Raw genomic sequence first — 21,888 nt, 5'->3', positions numbered from 1 at the left:
CAAATCCCGGCTCCGCCACTTGTCAGCTGTGCGACTGTGGGCAAGTCACTTAACTTCTCTGGGCCTCAGTGATCTCATCTGTAAAATGGGGGTGAAGACTGGGAGCCCCCCTGTGGGACAACCTGATCACCTTGTAACTTCCCCAGCGCTTAGAACAGTGCTTTGCACTTAGTGCTTAAAAAGCAGCGTGGCTCAGTGGAAAGAGTCCGGGCTTTGGAGTCAGAGGTCAGGGGTTCAAATCCCAGCTCCGGCACTTGTCAGCTGTGCGACTGTGGGCAAGTCACTTAACGTCTCTGGGCCTCAGTTCTCATCTGTAAAATGGGGATGAAGACAGGGAGCCCCCCCACCGTGGGCCAACCTGATCGCCTTGTAACTTCCCCAGCGCTTAGAACAGTGCTTTGCACTTAGTGCTTAAAAAGCAGCGTGGCTCAGTGGAAAGAGTCCGGGCTTTGGAGTCAGAGGTCAGGGGTTCAAATCTCGGCTCCGCCACTTGTCAGCTGTGCGACTTTAGGCAAGTCACTTAACTTCTCTGGGCCTCAGTTATCTCATCTGTAAAATGGGGACGAAGACTGGGAGCCCCCCCGTGGGCCAACCTGATCACCTTGTAACTTCCCCAGCGCTTAGAACAGTGCTTTGCGCTTAGTAAGCAGCGTGGCTCAGTGGAAAGAGCCCGGGCTTTGGAGTCAGAGGTCAGGGGTTCAAATCCCAGCTCCGCCACTTGTCAGCTGTGCGACTTTGGGCAAGTCACTTAACGTCTCTGGGCCTCAGTTATCTCATCTGCAAAATGGGGACGAAGACTGGGAGCCCCCCGTGGGCCAACCTGATCACCTTGTAACTTCCCCAGCGCTTAGAACAGTGCTTTGCACTTAATAAATGCTATTATTATGATTATTTCAGAGGGGTCAGGCAGGGAGACACATAGACAAACTGCTTTGGTGCTGAGAAATTTTGTGGCCTAGTGGAAAGCCCAGGCCCGGCAGGCAGGTACTGTGTTCTAATCTCGCTCTGCCACTTGCCTGCTATGTGATCTAATCTCACTCTGCTCCCCCCACCCCTTTTAGACTGTGAGCCCACTGTTGGGTAGGGACTATATATGTTGCCAACTTGTACTTCCCAAGCACCTAGTACAGTGCTCTGCACACAGTCAGCGCTCAATAAATACAATTGATGACTGTGGGCAACTCCCTTCTCTGCGCTTTGGCTTTATCTGTAAAAGGGGGACTGTCCCAACTCACTAGACTGAGCCCACTGTAGGACAGGTACTGTCTGACCTGATTCTTACCTACCCCAGTGCTTAGCAGAGTGCTCATTGGCACCATAGTACACGATTAACAAAATACCATTATTGGTGATGCCCACCTATACCAGGGCAGGGCTTGAACTAACTGCTGCTTGTTCTGGCTGTGTGGGCTCCTTGTTCAGGGCTGGAACATAAGGGAAGGTGGGAACCTGTAGGGGCTGATCATTCATACACTGCTAATATCCTTCTCCTTCTTCACCTTGATCGATCGAAAGGTGGTACTTACTGAGTACCTACCAAGGGCAGAGCACACTACTAAATCTACAGCCACCCATAGCAGAAGCAAGCCAGATGTCCCCTGTCCTCAAGGAGCTCATAGTCTAATACATCTCTTCCCCAAACTGTTTCAGGGATCCTGGAATCGCGGGGGTGTGAGGGCCACTGTAGCCTACTTAATGTCCTTCTGAATTACCACAGCATTTGGCAACATGCTACTCCTTTTCCCCCCCACTAGCATTTAGTACAAAACTTTACATTCTATTCCAATTTATTTCAAGGCCCTACTGAGAGCTCACCTCCTCCAGGAGGCCTTCCCAGATTGAGCCCCTTCCTTCCTCGTCCCCTTCTCCATCCCCCCATCTTACCTCCTTCCCTTCCCCACAGCACCTGTATATATGTATATATGTTTGTACGTATTTATTACTCTATGTATTTATTTTATTTGTACATATCTATTCTATTTTATTTTGTTAGTATGTTTGGTTTTGTTCTCTGTCTCCCCCTTTTAGACTGTGAGCCCACTGTTGGGTAGGGACTGTCTCTATATGTTGCCAATTTGTACTTCCCAAGTGCTTAGTACAGTGCTCTGCACATAGCGCTCAATAAATACGATTGATGATGATGGGGGGAGTTGGAGAGGGGAACGAGGGGGAGAGGAAGGAAGGGGCTCAGTCTGAGAAGGCCTCCTGGAGGAGGTGAGCTCTCAGTAGGGCCTTGAAGGGAGGAAGAGAGCTAGCTTGGCGGATGGGCAGAGGGAAGGCATTCCGGGCCCGGGGGATGACGTGGGCGGGGGGTCGATGGAGGGACAGGCATGAGCGAGGTACGGTGAGGAAATTAGCGGCGGAAGAGCGGAGGGTGCGGGCTGGGCTGGAGAAGGAGAAAAGGGAGGTGAGGTAGGAGGGGGCCAGGGGATGGACAGCCTTTCAGCGACTGTAGCCCCTAAAGAGAAATGTCTCTCACTTATCTTAATACTTATCCTTGGTATTCGTCTTCGTACTGACCCGGTGCTTGGTCTGCCGGTCTATCAGTGGTGCTTACTCTGTACAGAGATGGGAGAGCACAGTTCAGTAGGTTCACCCCTGCCCTCGGTGCATTTATAATCTAGCCGATAATCATCAACAAACATGGACTGCAGGGAGGGGAAGGCTTGGACCCGAGTTGGAGCAGCAGGTGCATTATTCCAGGTGACGTAAACTGGGGGAGCAAAGCTAAGAAAGAGGGTGACTGTAGATTGTAAAACTCCTTAGGGACGAGGGATTGTGTTTACCATGCTGTTGGACTTTCCCGAGTGTTTAATACTGTGTTCTGCATGTAGTAAGTGCTCAATAAATACCATTTATGGATGATGGTGATTATCTCCTGTGGAGAATCAATCAATCAATCGTATTTATTGAGCGCTTACTGTGTGCAGAGCACTGTACTAAGCGCTTGGGAAGTACAAGTTGGCATCAACTCCCCACGTGGCAGAATTGATTAGAGGGAGAGTAGAGTAGGGCTCTCCATTTGCACTGTTTCCCTGCCTGTCATTTTCCGGCTGGGGTTTGGAGTGCAACAAGCAAGTGGGAAGCAGCGTGGCTCAGTGGAAAGAGCCCGGGCTTTGGAGTCAGAGGTCATGGGTTCAAATCCCAGCTCCGCCCGTTGTCAGCTGTGTGACTTTGGGCAAGACACTTCACTTCTCTGGGCCTCAGTTCCCTCATCTGCAAAATGGGGATTAAGACTGTGAGCCCCCCCCATGGGACAACCTGGTCACCTTGTAACCTCCCCAGTGCTTAGAACAGTGCTTTGCGCATAGTAAGTGCTTAATAAATGTCATCATTGTTATTATTATTAAGTAGGTGCACATCGGTACAGTACATTAAGTCCACAACAAGATTTTTTTTTACACACAAAGCCCATCAATCACACAAAGCCTTACCTCCTTCCCCTCCCCACAGCACCTGTATATATGTTTGTACATATTTATTACTCTATTTGTACATATTTATTCTACTTATTTTATTTTGTTAATATGTTTTGTTTTGTTCTCTGTCTACCCCTTCTAGACTGAGCCCACAGTTGGGTAGGGACCGTCTATATGTTGCCAACTTGGACTTCCCAAGTGCTTAGTACAGTGCTCTGCACACAGTAAGCACTCAATATGATTGATTGAATGAATGAATGTACTTCCCAAGCGCTTAGTCCAGTGCTCTGCACACAGTAAGCGTTCAATAAATACGAATGAATGAATATACTTCCCAAGCGCTTAGTCCAGTGCTCTGCACATAGTATGCGCTCAATAAATACGATTGAATAAATGAATGAACTTCCAAAGCGCTTAGTCCAGTGCTCTGCACACAGTAAGTGCTCAATAAATACGATTGAATAAATGAACTTCCCAAGCACTTAGTCCAGTGCTCTGCACATAGTAAGCGCTCAATAAATACGATTGAATGAATGAATGTACTTCCCAAGCGTAGTCCAGTGCTCTGCACATAGTAAGTGCTCAATAAATACGACAGAATGAACTTCCCAAGTGCTTAGTACAGTGCTCTGCACAGAGTAAGCGCTCAATAAATACGATTGAATGAATGAATGTACTTCCCAAGCACTTAGTACAGTGCTCTGCACATAGTAAGTGCTCAATAAATACAACTGAATGAATGAATGTACTTCCCAAGCGCTTAGTACAGTGCTCTGCACATAGTGCTCAATAAATACGATTGAATGAATGCACTTCCCAAGCGCTTAGTACAGTGCTCTGCACACAGTAAGCGCTCAATAAATACGATTGAATGAATGAATGTACTTCCCAAGGGCTTAGCACAGTGCTCTGCACAGTAAGCGCTCAAATATGATCGAATGAATGTATTTCCCAAGCGCTTAGTCCAGTGCTCTGCACACAGTAAGTGCTCAATAAATACGATTGATTGATTAGTACAGCGCTTTGCACACAGTAAGCGCTCAATAAATACGACTGAAGGAATTAGAGAAGCAGCGTGGCTCAGTGGAAAGAGCCCGGGCTTTGGAGTCAGAGGTCATGGGTTCGAATCCCGGCTCCTCCACTTGTCAGCTGTGGGGCCTCGGGCAAGCCACTTAACTTCTCTGTGCCTCAGTTCCCTCATCTGTAAAATGGGATTAAGACTGTGAGCCCCACGTGGGACAACCCGATCACCTTGTAACCCCCAGTGCTTTGCACATAGTAAGCGCTTAATAAATAATAATTAAAAAAAAAGGAATGAATGAGACGGGTCCTCAGAAGCCACAAAATGGCGGCCTGAGGAAGCCAGAGTCGCGCGCCCCGGCGCATGCGCGCGGCTCCTCCTCGAGCGGCCCGGCCGGGGTTCCGATGACCGGAAGTGGGGCTGCCCACCAAGATGGCGGCCGAAGCGGGGACCGGAAGTGGCGTTAAATACGCTTGAAGGAATGAGGGAATGGCTCCAAAGCCCGGGCTCTTTCCACCGAGGCCCGCTGCTTCTCTGGGCCATTTTGTGGCACAGATTTTTTTGCTTTAGCATGAGGAAGGGTAGAGCCCCCTGTCAGGATGACACGCCAGTTCGTGAAGCGTTCCATATTTTTTTTGTCCTTCCCAAGCGCTTAGTCCAGTGCTCTGCACATAGTAAGCGCACAATAAATACGATTGAATGTACTTCCCAAGCGCTTAGTACAGTGCTCTGAACACAGTAAGCACTCAATAAATACAATTGAATAAATGAGTGAATTTCCCAAGCGCTTAGTCCAGTGCTCTGCACATAGTAAGCGCTCAATACGATTGAATGAGTGAATGTACTTCCCAAGCGCTTAGTACCGTGCTCTACACACAGTAAGCGCTCAATAAATCCGATTGAATGAATGAATGTACTTCCCAAGCGCTTAGTACAGTGCTCTGCACATAGTGAGTGCTCAATAAATACGACTGAGTGAATGAATGTACTTCCCAAGCACTTAGTGCAGTGCTCTGCACACAGTAAGCGCTCAATAAATCCGATTGAATGAATGAATGTACTTCCCAAGCGCTTAGTACAGTGCTCTGCACATAGTGAGTGCTCAATAAATACGACTGAGTGAATGAATGTACTTCCCAAGCACTTAGTGCAGTGCTCTGCACACAGTAAGCACTCAATAAGTACGATTGAATGAATGAATGCACTTCCCAAGCGCTTAGTACAGTGCTCTGCACACAGAAAGCGCTCAATACGATTGAATGAATGAATGTACTTCCCAAGCACTTAGTATAGTGCTCTGCACACAGTAAGTGCTCAATAAATACGATTGAATAAATGAACTTCCCAAGCACTTAGTCCAGTGCTCTGCACATAGTAAGTGCTCAATAAATACGATTGAATGAATGAACTTCCCAAGCGCTTAGTACAGTGCTCTGCACAGAGTAGTGCTCAGTACAAGTGAAAGAATGAATGTACTTCCCAAGCGCTTAGTCCAGGGCTCTGCACACAGTAAGCGCTCAATACGATTGAATGAATGAATGTACTTCCCAAGCGCTTAGGCCAGTGCTCTGCACATAGTATGTGCTCAATAAATACGACTGAATGAATGAATGTACTTCCCAAGCGCTTAGTACAGTGCTCCGCACACAGTAAGCGCTCAATAAATACGATTGAATGAATGTACTTCCCAAGCGCTCAGTACAGTGCTCTGCACATAAGCGCTCAATAAATACGGTTGAATGAATGAATGTCCTTCCCAAGCGCTTAGTACAGTGCTCTGCACACAGTAAGTGCTCAATAAATACGATTGAATGAATGAATGTACTTCCCAAGCGCTTAGTACAGTGCTCTGCACACAGTAAGCGCTTAATAAATACGGTTGAATGAATGAACGTACTTCCCAAGTGCTTAGTACAGTGCTCTGCACATAGTAAGTGCTCAATAAATACGATTGATTGATTAGTACAGTGCTTTGCACACAGTAAGCGCTCAATAAATACGATTGAATGAAGGAATTAGAGAAGCAGCGTGGCTCAGAGGAAAGAGCCCGGGCTTTGGAGTCAGAGGTCATGGGTTCGAATCCCGCCTCCAACACTTGTCAGCCGTGGGGCCTGGGGCAAGCCACTTAACTTCTCTGTGCCTCAGTTACCTCATCTGTGAAATGGGATTAAGACTGTGAGCCCCACGTGGGACAACCCGATCACCTTGTATCCCCCAGTGCTTATTTGCACATAGTAAGCGCTTAATAAATAATAATAATAAAAAAAGGAATGATTGAGGCCCTGAGACGGGTCCTCAGGAGCCACAAAATGGCGGCATGAGGAAGCCCCAGTCGCGCGCCACCGCGCATGCGCGCGGCCCCTCCTCGAGCGGCCCGGCCGGGGTTCCGCTGACCGGAAGTGGGGCTGCCCACCAAGATGGCGGCCGAAGCGGGGACCGGAAGTGGCGGCGGGCGCCCTGTGGGCGCAATGGCGGGGGTGAGGCCTGTGCTGCTGCTGCCCCTTCCCGCCGCCTCCCTCAGCCGGTCGGGGACCCGGGCCCGGCTGCATGGCGGGCAGGAGGCCCTGGGCAGCCTGGCGGCCTCGGGAACCCTGCACCTGCTGTCGTTAACGCCCGGAGGGCGGCGGGGAGGCGGGGGCAGCTGCTCCCTCACCGGGCCTTTCCTGCAGTAAGTGCGGGGGGTTGGGCGGGGACACCCTCGGCCGACCCCCCCATTTTCTTTTAAACCATCCTTCACCTCACCAACTGGTTCCTTCCCTAAAGATAGAGAAGCAGCGTGACTTATGTCAATCAATCAATCAATCAGTCGTATTGATTGAGCGCTTACTGTGTGCAGAGCACTGGACTAAGCGCTTGGGAAGTCCAAGTTGGCAACACATAGAGACAGTCCCTACCCCACAGTGGGCTCACAGTCGAAAAGGGGGAGACGGAGAACAAAACGTGGCTCAGTGGAAAGAGCCCGGGCTTTGGAGTCAGAGGTCATGGGTTCAAATCCCGACGCCGCCAACTGTCAGCTGGGTGACTTTGGGCGAGTCACTTCACTTCTCTGGGCCTCAGTTCCCTCATCTGGAAAATGGGGATGAAGACTGGGAGCCCCCCGTGGGACAACCTGATCACCTTGTATCCTCCCCAGCGCTTAGAACAGTGCTTGGCACATAGTAAGCGCTTAATAAATGCCATAAAAAAGAACCAAACATACTAACAAAATAAAATAAATAGAATAGATATGTACAAGTAAAATAAATAAATAGAGTAATAAATATGTACATACATATATACAGGTGCTGTGGGGAAGGGAAGGAGGTAAGATGGGGGGATGGAGAGGGGGACGAGGGGGAGAGGAAGGAAGGGGCTCAGTCTGGGAAGGCCTCCTGGAGGAGGTCCTTCACCTCTCCAACTGGTTCCTTCCCTAAAGATAGAGAAGCAGCGCGACTTATGTCAATCAATCAATCAATCGTATTTATTGAGCGCTTACTGTGTGCAGAGCACTGGACTAAGCGCTTGGGAAGGCCACGTTGGCAACGTATAGAGACGGTCCCTACCCAACAGCGGGTTCAATCAATCAATCAATCGTATTTATTGAGCGCTTACTCATCATCAGTCGTATTTATTGACCGCTTACTGTGTGCCGAGCACTGGACTAAGCGCTTGGGAAGTCCAAGTTGGCAACATAGAGAGACAGTCCCTACCCAACAGTGGGCTCACAGTCTAAAAGGGGGAGACAGAACAAAACCAAACATACTAACAAAATAAAATAAATAGAATAGATATGTACAAGTGAAATAAATAAATAAATAGAGTAATAAATATGTATAAACATATATACAGGTGTGCAGAGCACTGTACTAAGCGCTTGGGAAGTCCAAGTTGGCAACGTATAGAGACGGTCCCTACCCAACAGCGGGTTCAATCAATCAATCAGTCGTATTTATTGAGCGCTTACTGTGTGCAGAGCACTGTACTCAGAGCACTGTACTCAACTTGGGAAGTCCAAGTTGGCAACATATGGAGACGGTCCCTACCCAACAGTGGGTTATATCTATTCTATTTTGTTAATATGTTTTGTTGTCCGTCTCCCCCTTCTATAATGATAATGACGATGGCATTTCTTAAGCGCTTAGTATGTGCAAAGCACCGCTCTAAGCCCTGGGGAGGTTACAAGGCCACCAGGTTGTGCCACGGGGGGCTCACACGGTCTTCATCCCCATTTTACAGATGACGTAACTGAGGCACGGAGAAGTGAAGTGGCTGGCCCAAAGTCACACAGCTGACAACTGGCGGAGCCGGAGTTTGAACCCACGACCTCCGACTCCAAAGCCTGGGCTCTTTCCATTGAGGCATACTGCTTCTCTAAGGCTCTGAGTTTGTTGTTTTTTTTTACTAAGTGCTGGGGTAGATACAAGCTAATCAGGTTGGACACAGTCCATGTCCCTCGTGGGGTTCAGGGTCTTAATCCCCATTGTACAGATGAGGAAACTGAGGCACAGAGAAGTTAAGTGATTCCCAAGATCACACAGCGGACAGGTGGTGGAGCCAGGATTAGAATACAGGACATTTTGACGCCCAGGCTACGTGTTTGCCCAGTCACTGGACCAGTGGTTTCTCTTCACTGCCATCCACAGTTTGCCTCAAGCCCAAATTCAGGCCACACACATAAGAAAATACCACTCACTTCTTCTCCCATCTGGAGGCTTAATCCGTGGAAGTGTTTTTGGGGAATGTCTAATAATCAATCAATCAATCAGTCATATTTATTGAGCGCTTACTGTGTGCAGAGCACTGTACTAAGCACGTGGGAAGTACAAGTTGGCAACATAATAAGGTGTACAATGTGGTTTTTGGTCACCAAACAAGTTATCCTGTTTTATTTCTGACAAAGGTAGACCTTTAAACTTGGGGAGGACGGTAACTGAACCAAGTATATTGTTTTTCCTAGCTTTGTGTGGGAGAATACGGAAAATCCCATCCTACCAACTAAGAAGCCCAAACTACTGACTCTCAGTGAAAACAGCGATCTGCTTGTCCACGAGTTTAATACAGAGGACGGAAAATGTGAAGTCACCACCTTATGGAGTTGTAACGGGGAGACGTTAAAAAAGCTCATTGAAGATAAAAATATCAGTGAGTATGTACTGGACGTGAATTCCTGCGTGGTAAAAATCATAAGCGCTTAGTACAGGGCTCTGCACACAGTAAGTGCTCAATAAATACGATTGATGATGATGATCAGTAGTTTTTAAGGGCTGTCATTTTATCCATGTCTACGGAAGGGTCTGCTTGGATAGGAATTTTGGGTTCTCTACTGTTGTTTTCTGCTCATTGGTCTTTAGAATAATTCACTGCTAAGTGAATTTTGTGTATCTTGGACAATAATAATAACAACTATGGAATTTGTTAAGCATTTACTATGTGCCCGACACTGTAGTAGGGTGAGTACAAGCAAATCAGATTGGACACAGTCCCTGTCCCGCGTGGAATTCCCAGTCTTAATCCCCATTTTACAGATGAGGTAACTGAGGCACAGAGAATCAATCGTATTTATTGAGCGCTTACCGTGTGCAGAGCACTGGACTAAGCGCTTGGGAAGTCCAAGTTGGCAACATATAGAGACGGTCCCTACCCAACAGTGGGCTCACAGTCTAGAAGGGGAGAGAAGTGAAGTGACTTGCCCAAGATCACCCAGCCGAAAAGTGGCAGAGGCGGAATTAGAACCCAGGACTCTCGGGCCTGTGCTCTATCCACTAGGCTATGCTGACTCTCTGTTTTTGTTCTACTGTTCATTTGGACACAAAAGGAAGCATTACTTTATAGCATCTAAAACGGTGCTTGGCACAAAATAAGAGTGTAACGAATGCCACCATTTTTATCATCATCGGTCTTATTAATGGATGGAAGTAAAATTAAGAAACCAGATTTGTTCAAAAATGGAAATGTTTCTACTTGTGCTTATTTTGAAAGAGTAAAGGGACCAAGAGCAGATTGCTTTTGTAGTGCACAGTCTAATTGCTTTTCTTTTTCTACTTATTGCCGTCTTTCGTCCTTTTTTATCTCCCCACAGCCGGGGCAGCCGTCCCTCTTTTATTACCCCGATCTGTGCCTATGCCCAGTACTTTGGAATTCAACCTCTTCCCACAAACCACAATACTTTCTGTTTCTGAACTACACAGTTTTCGAAACAATAGATTCGAGAAGCAGCATGGCTTAGTGGAAAGAGCCCGAACCTGGGAGTAAGGGGTCCTGGGTTCCAATCCCGTTTCTCCCACTTGCCTCTTGTGTGACCTCTGGCAAGTCATAAATTCTCTGGGCTTCATTTTCCTCATTTGGAAAATGGGAATTCAATACCGGTTCTTCCTCCTACTTCAACTGAAAGCCCCAGGTGGGACAGGAACTGTGTCTCACCTGATTATCCTGTATCCACTGCTTGGCACATTCATTCATTCATTCAATCATATTTATTGAGCGCTTACTGTGTGCAGAGCACTGTACTACGCGCTTGGGAAGTGCAAGTTGGCAACACATAGAGACGGTCCCTACCCAACAGCAGGCTCACAGTCTAGAAGGGGGAGACAGACAACAAAACAAAACATATTAACAAAATGCAATAAATAGAATATTATTTATTATCCACGCAGCGGAGCAGCGTGGCTCAGTGGAAGGAGCACGGGCTTTGGAGTCAGAGGCCATGGGTTCGAATCCCGGCCCCGCCAATCGTCAGCTGTGTGACTTTGGGCAAGTCACTTCTCTGTGCCTCAGTTCCCTCATCTGTAAAATGGGGATTAAGACTGTGAGCCCCTTGTGGGACAACTTTATCACCTTGTAACCTCCCCAGCGCTTCGAACAGTGCTTTGCACATAGTAAGCGCTTAATAAATGCCATTATTATTATTATTAGTAGTAGTAGTAGTAAGTATGTATGTATGTTACATATACATATGGCACATAGTAAGTGTTTCACAAAGATACCCCGGCGACTGCAGGGCTGGTCATCCCCCGGCCTGGAATTTTTATTTTATTTTATTTATTTATTTAATTTTATTTATATATTTTACTTTATTTTATTTTTATTTATTTTATTGTGTTAATATGTTTTGGTTTTGTTGTCTGTCTCCCCCTTCTAGCCTGTGAGCCCGCTGTTGGGTAGGGACTGTCCCTATATGTTGCCAACTTGGACTTCCCAAGCGCTTAGTCCAGTGCTCTGCACACAGTGAGCGCTCAATAAATACGACTGAATGAACGAATGAATGGTCGTGCCTCGCTAAGATCCTCACCTTCGGGCCTTCCTGACGCCCTCTGAGGAGCATTTCCGGAGAAATGAATTGGATGACCGCCTGTAAAACGGAACGAGAAAATTCGCGGATCGGAACTCGCGCCTGCTGATCTCTCGTTCGGAAATCTCTCGCTTTCCAGGCGTTGACTCCATCCAGTCTGTGCGAGTCCTGTGGTTCCAGAGCAGCGTGTCCGTCCTGCTGATCAACGAATATATCGTCCTGCACGTGGCGTTTCCCGAGGGAGGCACGGAGATTGGCGCCCGCCGCTGCTTCCCCCTTGGTGGGGCCCCTCGCGCCTTGGAGGGACCCGTGGAGACGCAGCTCTGCAGGGGGATCCTGTTCGTCCTGGACCGTTCCGGCTGGATGTGTATCCTTGGGAAGGCCGGCAGGGAAGCGGGAACGTCTGGGAGGGAAGGGGCGCTTCCCAGTGCTTACGGCAAGACCCTTCCCCCAGCAGAGCCCCGATGACTTGAAATCTCGACTGTTAGCAGAATTTTTACCAACTTCCCCCAAAAGACCGATCTGTCCTAGACCCGCTGTCTCTATATGTTGCCAATTTGTACTTCCCAAGCGCTTAGTACAGTGCTCTGCACATAGTAAGCGCTCAATAAATACGATTGATGATGATGATGATGATTCATTCGGCCGTATTTATTGAGCGCTTACGGTGTGCCGAGCACCGTACTAAGCGCTTGGGAAGTCCCAGTTGGCAACATATAGAGACGGTCCCTACCCAACAATGGGCTCACAGTCTAGAAGGGGGGAGACAGACAGCAAAACGTATTAACAAAATAAATAGAATAGTAAATATGTACAAGGAAAATAGAGTAATAAATCTGTACAAGCTGCCAATTTGTACTTCCCAAGCGCTTAGTACAGTGCTCTGCACATAGTAAGCGCTCAATAAATACGATTGATGATGATGATGATTCATTCGGTCGTATTTATTGAGCGCTTACGGTGTGCCGAGCACCGTACTAAGCGCTTGGGAGGTCCAAGTTGGCAACATTTAGAGACGGTCCCTACCCAACAACGGGCTCACAGTCTAGAAGGGGGGAGACAGACAACAAAACGTATTAACAAAATAAATAGAATAGTAAATATGTACAAGGAAAATAGAGTAATAAATCTGTACAAGCGTATATACAGGTGCTGTGGGGAGGGGGAGGAGGAGAGAAAAAAGGGGGCTCAGTGTGGGAAGGCCTCCTGGAGGAGGTGAGCTCTCAGTAGGGTTTTGAAGGGAGGAGGATGTGGCGGATGTGGGGAGGGAGGGCTTTCCGGGACGGGGGGAGGACGTGGGCCGGGGGTCGACGGCGGGACGGGCGAGAACGAGGCCCGGTGAGGAGGTGAGCGGCGGCAGAGGAGCGGAGGGTGCGGGCTGGGCTGGAGAAGGAAAGAAGGGAAGTGAGGTAGGAGGGGGCGAGGGGATGGAGAGCAGACTTGTCTTTAACGTCTCTGAATTTGAGAAGAGCAATTTTCTATTAATAATAATGATGGCATTTGTTAAGCGTTTACTATGTGCTAAGTGGTTGGAGGGCAAAATTATACACTCCCCAAGAGTGTAATGCATGGCTCAGTGGAAGGAGCCCGGGCTTTGGAATCAGAGGTCATGGGTTCGAATCCCGGCCCCGCCACTTGTCGGCTGTGTGACTTTGGGCAAGTCACTTCACTTCTCTGTGCCTCAGTTACCTCATCTGTCAAATGGGGATGAAGAATGTGAGCCCCCCGTGGGACAACCTGATCACCTTGTATCCGCCCCAGCGCTTAGAACAGTGCTTTGCACATAGTAAGTCCTTAATAAGTGCCATCATCATCATCATCATAATGTTATACTCTTAAAAGTCTAACTAAAATACAAAAAGCGTTAAAGTAAGCCTGAGGCACAGGGAAGTGAAGCAACTTGCCCAGGGTCACACAGCAGGCAAGTGGATGGAGCTGGAATTAGAACCCAGGTCTCGTGACTTCTGGGTCTGGGCTCTTTCCACTAGGCCGCACTACTTCCGGGCGCTTGTCGCTTTGTTATTCTGTTCTTCCCAAATTCCCTGCCCACAAGGAGCTGACACTCACCGTCCGCTCCTCTGCCGCTAATCTCCTCACCGTGCCTTGTTCTCGCCTGTCATTCATTCATTCAATTGTATTTATTGAGCGCTTACTGTGTGCAGAGCACTGTACTAAGCGCTTGGGAAGTACAATTCGGCAACATATAGAGACGGTCCCTACCCAGCAGTGGGCTCCCCATCAACCCCCGGCCCACGTCATCCCCCTGGCCTGGAATTTTTATTTTATTTTATTTTATTTTAGCAACATATCGAGACGGTCCCTACCCAACAGTGGGCTCGCCATCAACCCCCGGCCCACGTCATCCCCCTGGCCTGGAATTTTTATTTTATTTTATTTTATTTAATTTTATTTATTTAATTTTATTTATATATTTTACTTTATTTTAATTTTATTTTTATTTATTTTATTGTGTTAATATGTTTTGGTTTGTTGTCTGTCTCCCCCTTCTAGACTGTGAGCCCGCTGTTGGGTAGGGACCGTCTCTCTATGTTGCCGACTTGGACTTCCCAAGCGCTTAGTACAGTGCTCTGCACACAGTAAGCGCTCAATAAATACGATTGAATGAATGAATGGAGACAACAGAAAAATATTTGCAAGTAGAGTGGTCAAAATAAGTATTCTGATATAAGTATCAGAATAGCGGTTTGTTTAACACTTTGCTAGGGGAGAGCTAAGAGTAATAATATTTAACTGTGGCAATTGCTAAGCATTTACCATGTGCCAAGTGCTGGGGTAGATCTAATAATAATAATAATAATGGTATTTATTAAGCGTTTACTATGTGCCAAGCACTGTACTAAGCGCTGGGGTAAATACAAGGTAATCAGGTTGTCCCACGTGGGGCTCACAGTCTTAATCTCACAGGAGAAGCAGCGTGGCTCAGCGGTAAGAGCCCGGGCTTTGGAGTCAGAGGTCATGGGTTCAAATTCCGGCTCCGCCACTTGTCAGCTGTGTGACGTTGGGCACGTCACTTCACTTCTCTGGGCCTCAGTTAACCTCGACTGTAAAATGGGGATGAAGACTGTGAGCCCCCCGTGGGGCAACCCGATCACCTTGTAACCTCCCCAGCGCTTAGAACTAGTGCTTCGCACATAGTAAGCGCTTAATAAATGCCATCATTATTATTATTAATCCCCATCTTTGCAGATGAGATAACTGAGGCACAGAGACGTGAAGTGGCTTGCCCAGGGTCACACAGCAGACAAGTGGCGGAGCAGGGATTAGAACCCACGACCTCTCGCTCCCAAGCCTGTGCTCTTTCCACTGGGCTATGCTGCTTCTCTAATATAAACAGATGACCCACAGTCTAAGAGGGAAGGAGAACAGGGTTTTTTGCCCCTTAATTCCCCATTTTACAGATGAGGCAACCGAGGCCCCGCAGAATAATAATAATAATAATAATGGTATTTATTAAGCACTTACTATGTTCAAAGCACTGTTCTAAGCGCTGGGGAGGTGACAAGGTGATCAGGTTGTCAATCAATCAATCATATTTATTGAGCGCTTACTGTGTGCAGAGCACTGTACTAAGCGCTTGGGAAGTACAAATTGGCAACATAAAGAGACATATAGAGGCAGTCCCTACCCAACATTGGGCTCACAGTCTAAAAGGGGGAGACAGAGAACAAAACCAAACATACTAACAAAATAAAATAAATAGAATAGATATGTACAAGTAAAATAAATAAATAAATAGGTAGAGTAATAAATATGTACAAACATATATACATATACACAGGTATACATATATACATATATCCCCCGGGAGGCTCACAGTTTTAATCCCCATTTTACAGATGAGGGAACTGAGGCTCAGAGAAGTGAATGACTCGCCCTAGGTCACACAGCAGGCAGCTTACAGAGCCAGGATTAGAACCCAGTTCTCCTAACTTCTCTGTGCCTCAGTTACCTTATCTGCAAATTGGGGATGGGGGGACTGTGTCCAACCGTACTGTATCTGCCCCGGCGCTTAGTACGGTGCCTGGCACATAGTAGGTACCTAAGAAATACCATGTAAAAAATCAGGGAGAGGCAAGCACCAAGCCAAAAGCCTGGAGACCAGGGTGTCGGCAAATACTGAGGAGTGTGTGGAGCCAAAGGATTACGGGAATGTGCTCTGCACATAGTAAGCGCTCAATAAATACGATTGATGATGATGATGAATGGTGTTTTTTGAGAACCCACTATGTGCAAAACACTGTAATGAGCATTGAGGAAAAAGTAGCTTGGATGAGAAGTAGACATAGTTCCTGCCCACCCCGTCCCCTGTCTGGCATTCGCAGCCGAAGAATAAAGCTGAGAGAGGGACCGTCTCTAGATGTTGCCAACTTGGACTTCCCAAGCGCTTAGTACAGTGCTCTGCACGCGGTAAGCGCTCAATAAATACGATTGAGTGAATGAATGAATAGATGTTTGTCCATATTACCCTATTTATTTATTCATTTTACTTGTACGTATTCTATTTATTTTATTTGGTTAATATGTTTTGTTGTCCGTCTCCCCCTTCTAGACTGTGAGCCCGCTGTCGGGTAGGGCCCGTCTCTAGATGTTGCCAACTTGGACTTCCCAAGCACTTAGTCCGGTGCTCTGCACGCGGTAAGCGCTCAATAAATACGATTGAATGAATGAATGAATAGGTATGTTTGTCCATATTTATTACCCTATTTATTTATTCATTTTACTTGTACGTATTCTATTTATTTTATTTGGTTAATATGTTTTGTTGTCCGTCTCCCCCTTCTAGACTGTGAGCCCGCTGTCGGGTAGGGCCCGTCTCTAGATGTTGCCAACTTGGACTTCCCAAGCGCTTAGTCCTGTGCTCTGCACACAGTAAGCGCTCAATAAATACGATTGAATGAACGAATGGTGGCAAAAAACCTAAAAAGACAGAAGGACAAAGGCAGGGATGAGTATGAAAAGAGCAGTACAGCACTGGGGCCGGAGGAGCAGAGTTCCTGAGGAGTGTGCGGAGTCAAAGCATTGTGGAAATAGTGTTTTTTGAGAACCCACTTGGAATAATAATAATAATAATAAGGGGCTCTTCACGGCCCCTTGCCCAAACATCGTCAGCCGTGGTCCTCCCGATGTTCCAGAAGTTGAGGAGGCCACTTATCATCATCAATCGTATTTATTGAGCGCTTACTATGTGCAGAGCACTGTACTAAGCGCTTGGGAAGTACAAATTGGCAACATATAGAGACAGTCCCTACCCAACAGTGGGCTCACAGTCTAAAATATGCCCGCCGTCCCGAGGGTGGCATATCCTCCTCGGCGGTCCGGGTTTCCAGGCGGGCTCTGAGCTGGCGGAGTCCTTTGACTGCAACGTAAAGACATGTTCGACGCAGAGGACGGGACGTGCCGGGCGCAGGTGGACCTGACGGACGGGTCCGAGGAGCCGCGGCCGAGCCTCTCACCTTCCTCAGCCTCCCTCGCGGTGTCCCGGGACCTAGATGTTGTGATCGTGAGCCGCTCCCGCTCCGCCGTTGCCCTGGACTTGGATCTGTATTTCAGGTGTGTGACTGGAGGGGTTTCCCAGCCCGATCGGAGGCGGGAGAAGCCTCGGGGGGCCCGGGGGCCCTTTGGCCTTGATGGATTCTTCCGATCCCCTCCCCGGCTACCGTGGCACTTGCCCTCTCTGGCGGGCGCGATCGTTGGGGGTCGAGAGGTACCGATCCGGTGAGCGCTGTTACTCCGGAGCGCAGGCCGGGTTGGAGTTGGAGCTTGAGTCAGTGAAACTGGCAAGCACGGAAAAGTGAGCAAGATCAGCCGGTGCCTCCTCCGTTATGTTGCCAATTTGTACTTCCCAAGTGCATAGTACAGTGCTCTGCACATAGTAAGCGCTCAATAAATACGATTGATGATGATGATCATCCAGACTGAGCCCCTTCCTTCCTCTCCCCCTCGTCCCCCTCTCCATCCCCCCCATCTTACCTCCTTCCCTTCCCCACAGCACCTGTATATATGTATATATGTTTGTACATATTTATTACTCTATTTATTTTACTTGTACATATCTATTCTATTTATTTTATTTTGTTAGTATGTTTGGTTTTGTTCTCTGTCTCCCCCTTTTAGACTGTGAGCCCGCTGTTGGGTAGGGACTGTCTCTATATGTTGCCAATTTGTACTTCCCAAGCGCTTAGTACAGTGCTCTGCACGTAGTAAGCACTCAATAAATACGATTGATGATGATGATGATGATGATGATGAGAGAGGACCCGCTCCCTGCTCTCAGCTGTGGCTTTGAAAGCCGCTTTTCCCCTCGTCCATCTTGGAATAATTATAATAATAATGGCATTTATTAAGCGCTTACTATGTGCAAAGCACTGTTCTAAGCATTGGGGAGGTGACAAGGCGATCAGGTTGTCCCACGGGGGGCTCACAGTCTTCATCCCCATTTTACAGTTGAGGTAACTGAGGCCCAGAGAAGTGACTTGCCCAAAGCCACACAGCTGACAGTTGGCGGAGCCGGGATTTGAACCCATGACCTCGGACTCCAAAGCCTGGGCTCTTTCCACTGAGCCATGCTGCTTCTCCGTTGCTTCCTGGAATTGCCCTCGAGTCGTGGGGCCGCGCCTGTCCGCCTCCCCCCAGCCTTCCCACCTTCCGTTCCCTCCCGTCCCGCAAAAAGGGTTTAAACCTAGAAGAGAGAGGAGGGTGTAGAAGTGGGAGCAGTAATGATATCATCATCATCATCATCATCAATCGTATTTATTGAGCGCTTACTGTGTGCAGAGCACTGTACTAAGCGCTTGGGAAGTACAAGTTGGCAACATCTAGAGACAGTCCCTACCCAACAGTGGGCTCACAGTCTAAAATGCTATCAGGATGCCCGCTACCCTGAGGGCTAGGGAAAGGGAAGCGAAACACTCAGCCCCTGCCTACAAGGGGCTGGCCGTCGAATGGGGGAGACGGACAGAATATTACAATAGGAGGAAGAGCCGGGGCGTAAGGGAGCTGGACCGGTGTGGATCAATCAATCAATCAGTCGTGTTTATTGAGCGCTTACTGTGTGCAGAGCACTGTACGAAGCGCTTGGGAAGTCCAAGTTGGCGACATATAGAGACAGTCCTTACCCAACAGTGGGCTCACAGTCTAAACATCTCCAGTGGCTACTGATCAATCTGCGCATCAGGCATTAACTCCTCACCCGTCCATCCCCTCGCCCCCTCCTACCTCCCCTCCCTTCTCTCCTTCTCCAGCCCAGCCCGCACCCTCCGCTCCTCTGCCGCTAATCTCCTCACCGTACCTCGTTCTCGCCTGTCCCACCATCGACCCCCGGCCCACGTCATCATCATCATCAGCATCAATCGTATTGAGCGCTTACTATGTGCAGAGCACTGCACTAAGCGCTTGGGAAGTACAAATTGGCAACATATAGAGACAGTCCCTACCCAACAGTGGGCTCACAGTCTGAAAGGGGGAGATAGAGAACAAAACCAAACATGCTAACAAAATAAAATAAATAGAATAGATATGTACAAGTAGAATAAATAAATAAATAGAGTAATAAATATGTACAAACATATATACATTATCCCCCGGGCCTGGAATGCCCTCCCTCTGCCCATCCACCAAGCTAGCTCTCTTCCTCCCTTCAAGGCCCTGCTGAGAGCTCACCTCCTCCAGGAGGCCTTCCCCGACTGAGCCCCTTCCTTCCTCTCCCCCTTGTCCCCCTCTCCATCCCCCCATCTTACCTCCTTCCCTTCCCCACAGCACCTGTATATATGTATATATGTTTGTACATATTTATTACTCTATTTCACTTGTTCATATCTATTCTATTTATTTTATTTTGTTAGTATATTTGGTTTTGTTCTCTGTCTCCCCCTTTTAGACTGTGAGCCCACTGTTGGGTAGGGACCGTCTCTATATGTTGCCAACTTGGACTTCCCAAGCGCTTAGTACAGTGCTCTGCACATAGTAAGCGCTCAATAAATACGATTGATGATGATGATGATAAAAGTGTGGATGGAGGCCCGAGTAAAGCCGGGTCAGGGCTTGCCGGACTGTCAACTTGGTCCCGTTGTCTCCCCTCAGGAGGTTCCCGGGGCATCTGCTGTGGGAGCCGAGGTTGGAAGATCTCCCTGTGGAGAGACCCCCAGGGGATGATGAGGATGATCTCGCCAACTCTGCCCACAACATGACGCTCACCAAGTTCTCGTTCCCGACAGACAGGTACCCTCATTCATTCATTCATTCAGTCGTACTTATTAATAATAATAATAATAATAATGGCATTTATTAAACGCTTACTATGTGCAAAGCACTGTTCTCAGCGCTGAGGAGGTTACAGGGTGATCAGGTTGTCCCACGAGGGGCTCACAGTCTTAATCCCCATTTTCCAGATGAGGGAACTGAAGCACAGGGGAGTTAAGTGACTTGCCCAAAGTCACCCAGCTGAAAATTGGTGGAGCCGGGATTTGAACCCATGACCTCTGGCTCCAAAGCCCGGGCTCTTTCCACTGAGCCACGCTGCTTCACTTATTTATTCTGTTAGTGTGTTTGGTTTTGTTCTCTGTCTCCCCCTTTTAGACTGTGAGCCCACTGTTGGGTAGGGACCGTCTCTATATGTTGCCATCTTGGACTTCCCAAGCGCTTAGTCCGGTGCTCTGCACACAGTAAGCGCTCAATAAATATGATTGATTGATTGATGGAGCACTCACTGTGTGCAGAGCACCCTACTAAGCGCTTGGGAAGTCCAAGTTGGCAACATCTAGAGACAGTCCGTACCCAATAGCGGGCTCACAGTCTAGAAGGGGGAGACAGAGAACAAAACAAAACATAGTCACAAAATAAAATAAGTAGAATAAATATGTACAAGTAAAATAAATAGGGTAATAAATCCGTTCAAACATATATACAGGTGCTGTGGGGAGGGGAAGGAGGTAAGGCGGAGGAGGAGGGTGGCACTCCCCGTCCTACCCACCCCGGGGGCTGTGGCCCCCAGGGAAATCAATCAATCATATTTATTGAGCGCCTACTGTGTGCAGAGCACTGTACTAAGTGCTTGGGAAGTCCAAGTTGGCAACATATAGAGACGGTCCCTACCCAACAGTGGGCTCACAGTCTAGAAACCTCCATGAGGCTCTCTGTCTCCAAATTACTGTCGTCTCCATCTTCCCCAACCCCCCGACAGGGCCTTGGGCATCCTCCAGCGCTAACCAGCAGGCGGGTGTTAGCTGAGTGCCCATGTCAGGATGGCACCAACTAGGTTGGGGAGGTTCTGTCCAGATGTAGCTTACTTTGATAGAGCCCAATCATCATCATCATCATCATCATCAATTGTATTTATTGAGCGTTTTCTGTGTGCAGAGCACTGGACTAAGCGCTTGGGAAGTACAGATTGGCAACATATAGAGACAGTCCCTGCCCAACAGTGGGCTCACAGTCTAAAAGGGGGAGACAGAGAACAAAACCAAACATACTAATAAAATAAATAGAATAGATCTGTACAAGTAAAATAAATAAATAAATGGAGTAATAAATATGTACAAACATATATGCAGGTGCTGTGGGGAAGGGAAGGAGGTAAGATGGGGGGATGGAGAGGGGGACGAGGGGTAGAGGAGGGAAGGGGCTCAGTGTGGGAAGGCCTCCTGGAGGAGGTGAGCTCTCAGCAGGGCTTTGAAGGGAGGAAGAGAGCTACCTTGGCGGATGGGCAGAGGGATTGGGGGCATTCCAGGCCCGGGGGGTGACGTGGGCCGGGGGTCGACGGCGGGACAGGCGAGAACAAGGTACGGTGAGGAGATTAGCGGCGGAGGAGCAGAGGGTGGGAGTCAGAAGGCCCTGGCTTCAAATCCCGGCTCTGACGGCGGTGTTTGCTAAGTGCCCGCTGTTGTCCGGGCACAGCGTCGGCCGCTGGGGAAAGGACAGCCCAGGGGAGGGATGAGCTCTCTGGAGACGGACACATAGGAAAAACTTACACATGCAAGGGAAAACCCTTATTCTTTTAGACTGTGACCCCACTGTTGGGTCGGGACCGTCTCTCTATGTTGCCAACTTGGACTTCCCAAGCGCTTAGTACAGTGCTCTGCACACAGTAAGCGCTCAATAAATCATCATCAATCGTATTGAGCGCTTACTATGCGCAGAGCACTGTACTAAGCGCTTATAATAAT

At 48.2% G+C, this 21,888-nt stretch overlaps 1 protein-coding gene across 1 annotated transcript in view; it reads left to right on the top strand.

The window, feature by feature from the left end:
* Positions 1-6,857: 6,857 nt before the first annotated feature.
* The window catches only part of SPG11 (SPG11 vesicle trafficking associated, spatacsin), an 81,851-nt gene continuing 66,820 nt past the window's right edge, over positions 6,858-21,888 (top strand). The window contains exons 1-5 of the mRNA XM_038749938.1: positions 6,858-7,108; positions 9,377-9,561; positions 11,847-12,074; positions 17,098-17,278; positions 19,808-19,945. Of these exons, the coding sequence (XP_038605866.1) occupies positions 6,858-7,108; positions 9,377-9,561; positions 11,847-12,074; positions 17,098-17,278; positions 19,808-19,945 (983 nt within the window). The remainder of the gene's footprint in view (positions 7,109-9,376; positions 9,562-11,846; positions 12,075-17,097; positions 17,279-19,807; positions 19,946-21,888) is intronic.

Source organism: Tachyglossus aculeatus, chromosome 8, assembly GCF_015852505.1.
Source record: "Tachyglossus aculeatus isolate mTacAcu1 chromosome 8, mTacAcu1.pri, whole genome shotgun sequence".
NCBI classification, from domain to species: domain Eukaryota; kingdom Metazoa; phylum Chordata; class Mammalia; order Monotremata; family Tachyglossidae; genus Tachyglossus; species Tachyglossus aculeatus.
Note: the sequence above shows the minus strand (reverse complement) of the source record. Positions and strands in the feature narration are given on the sequence as shown.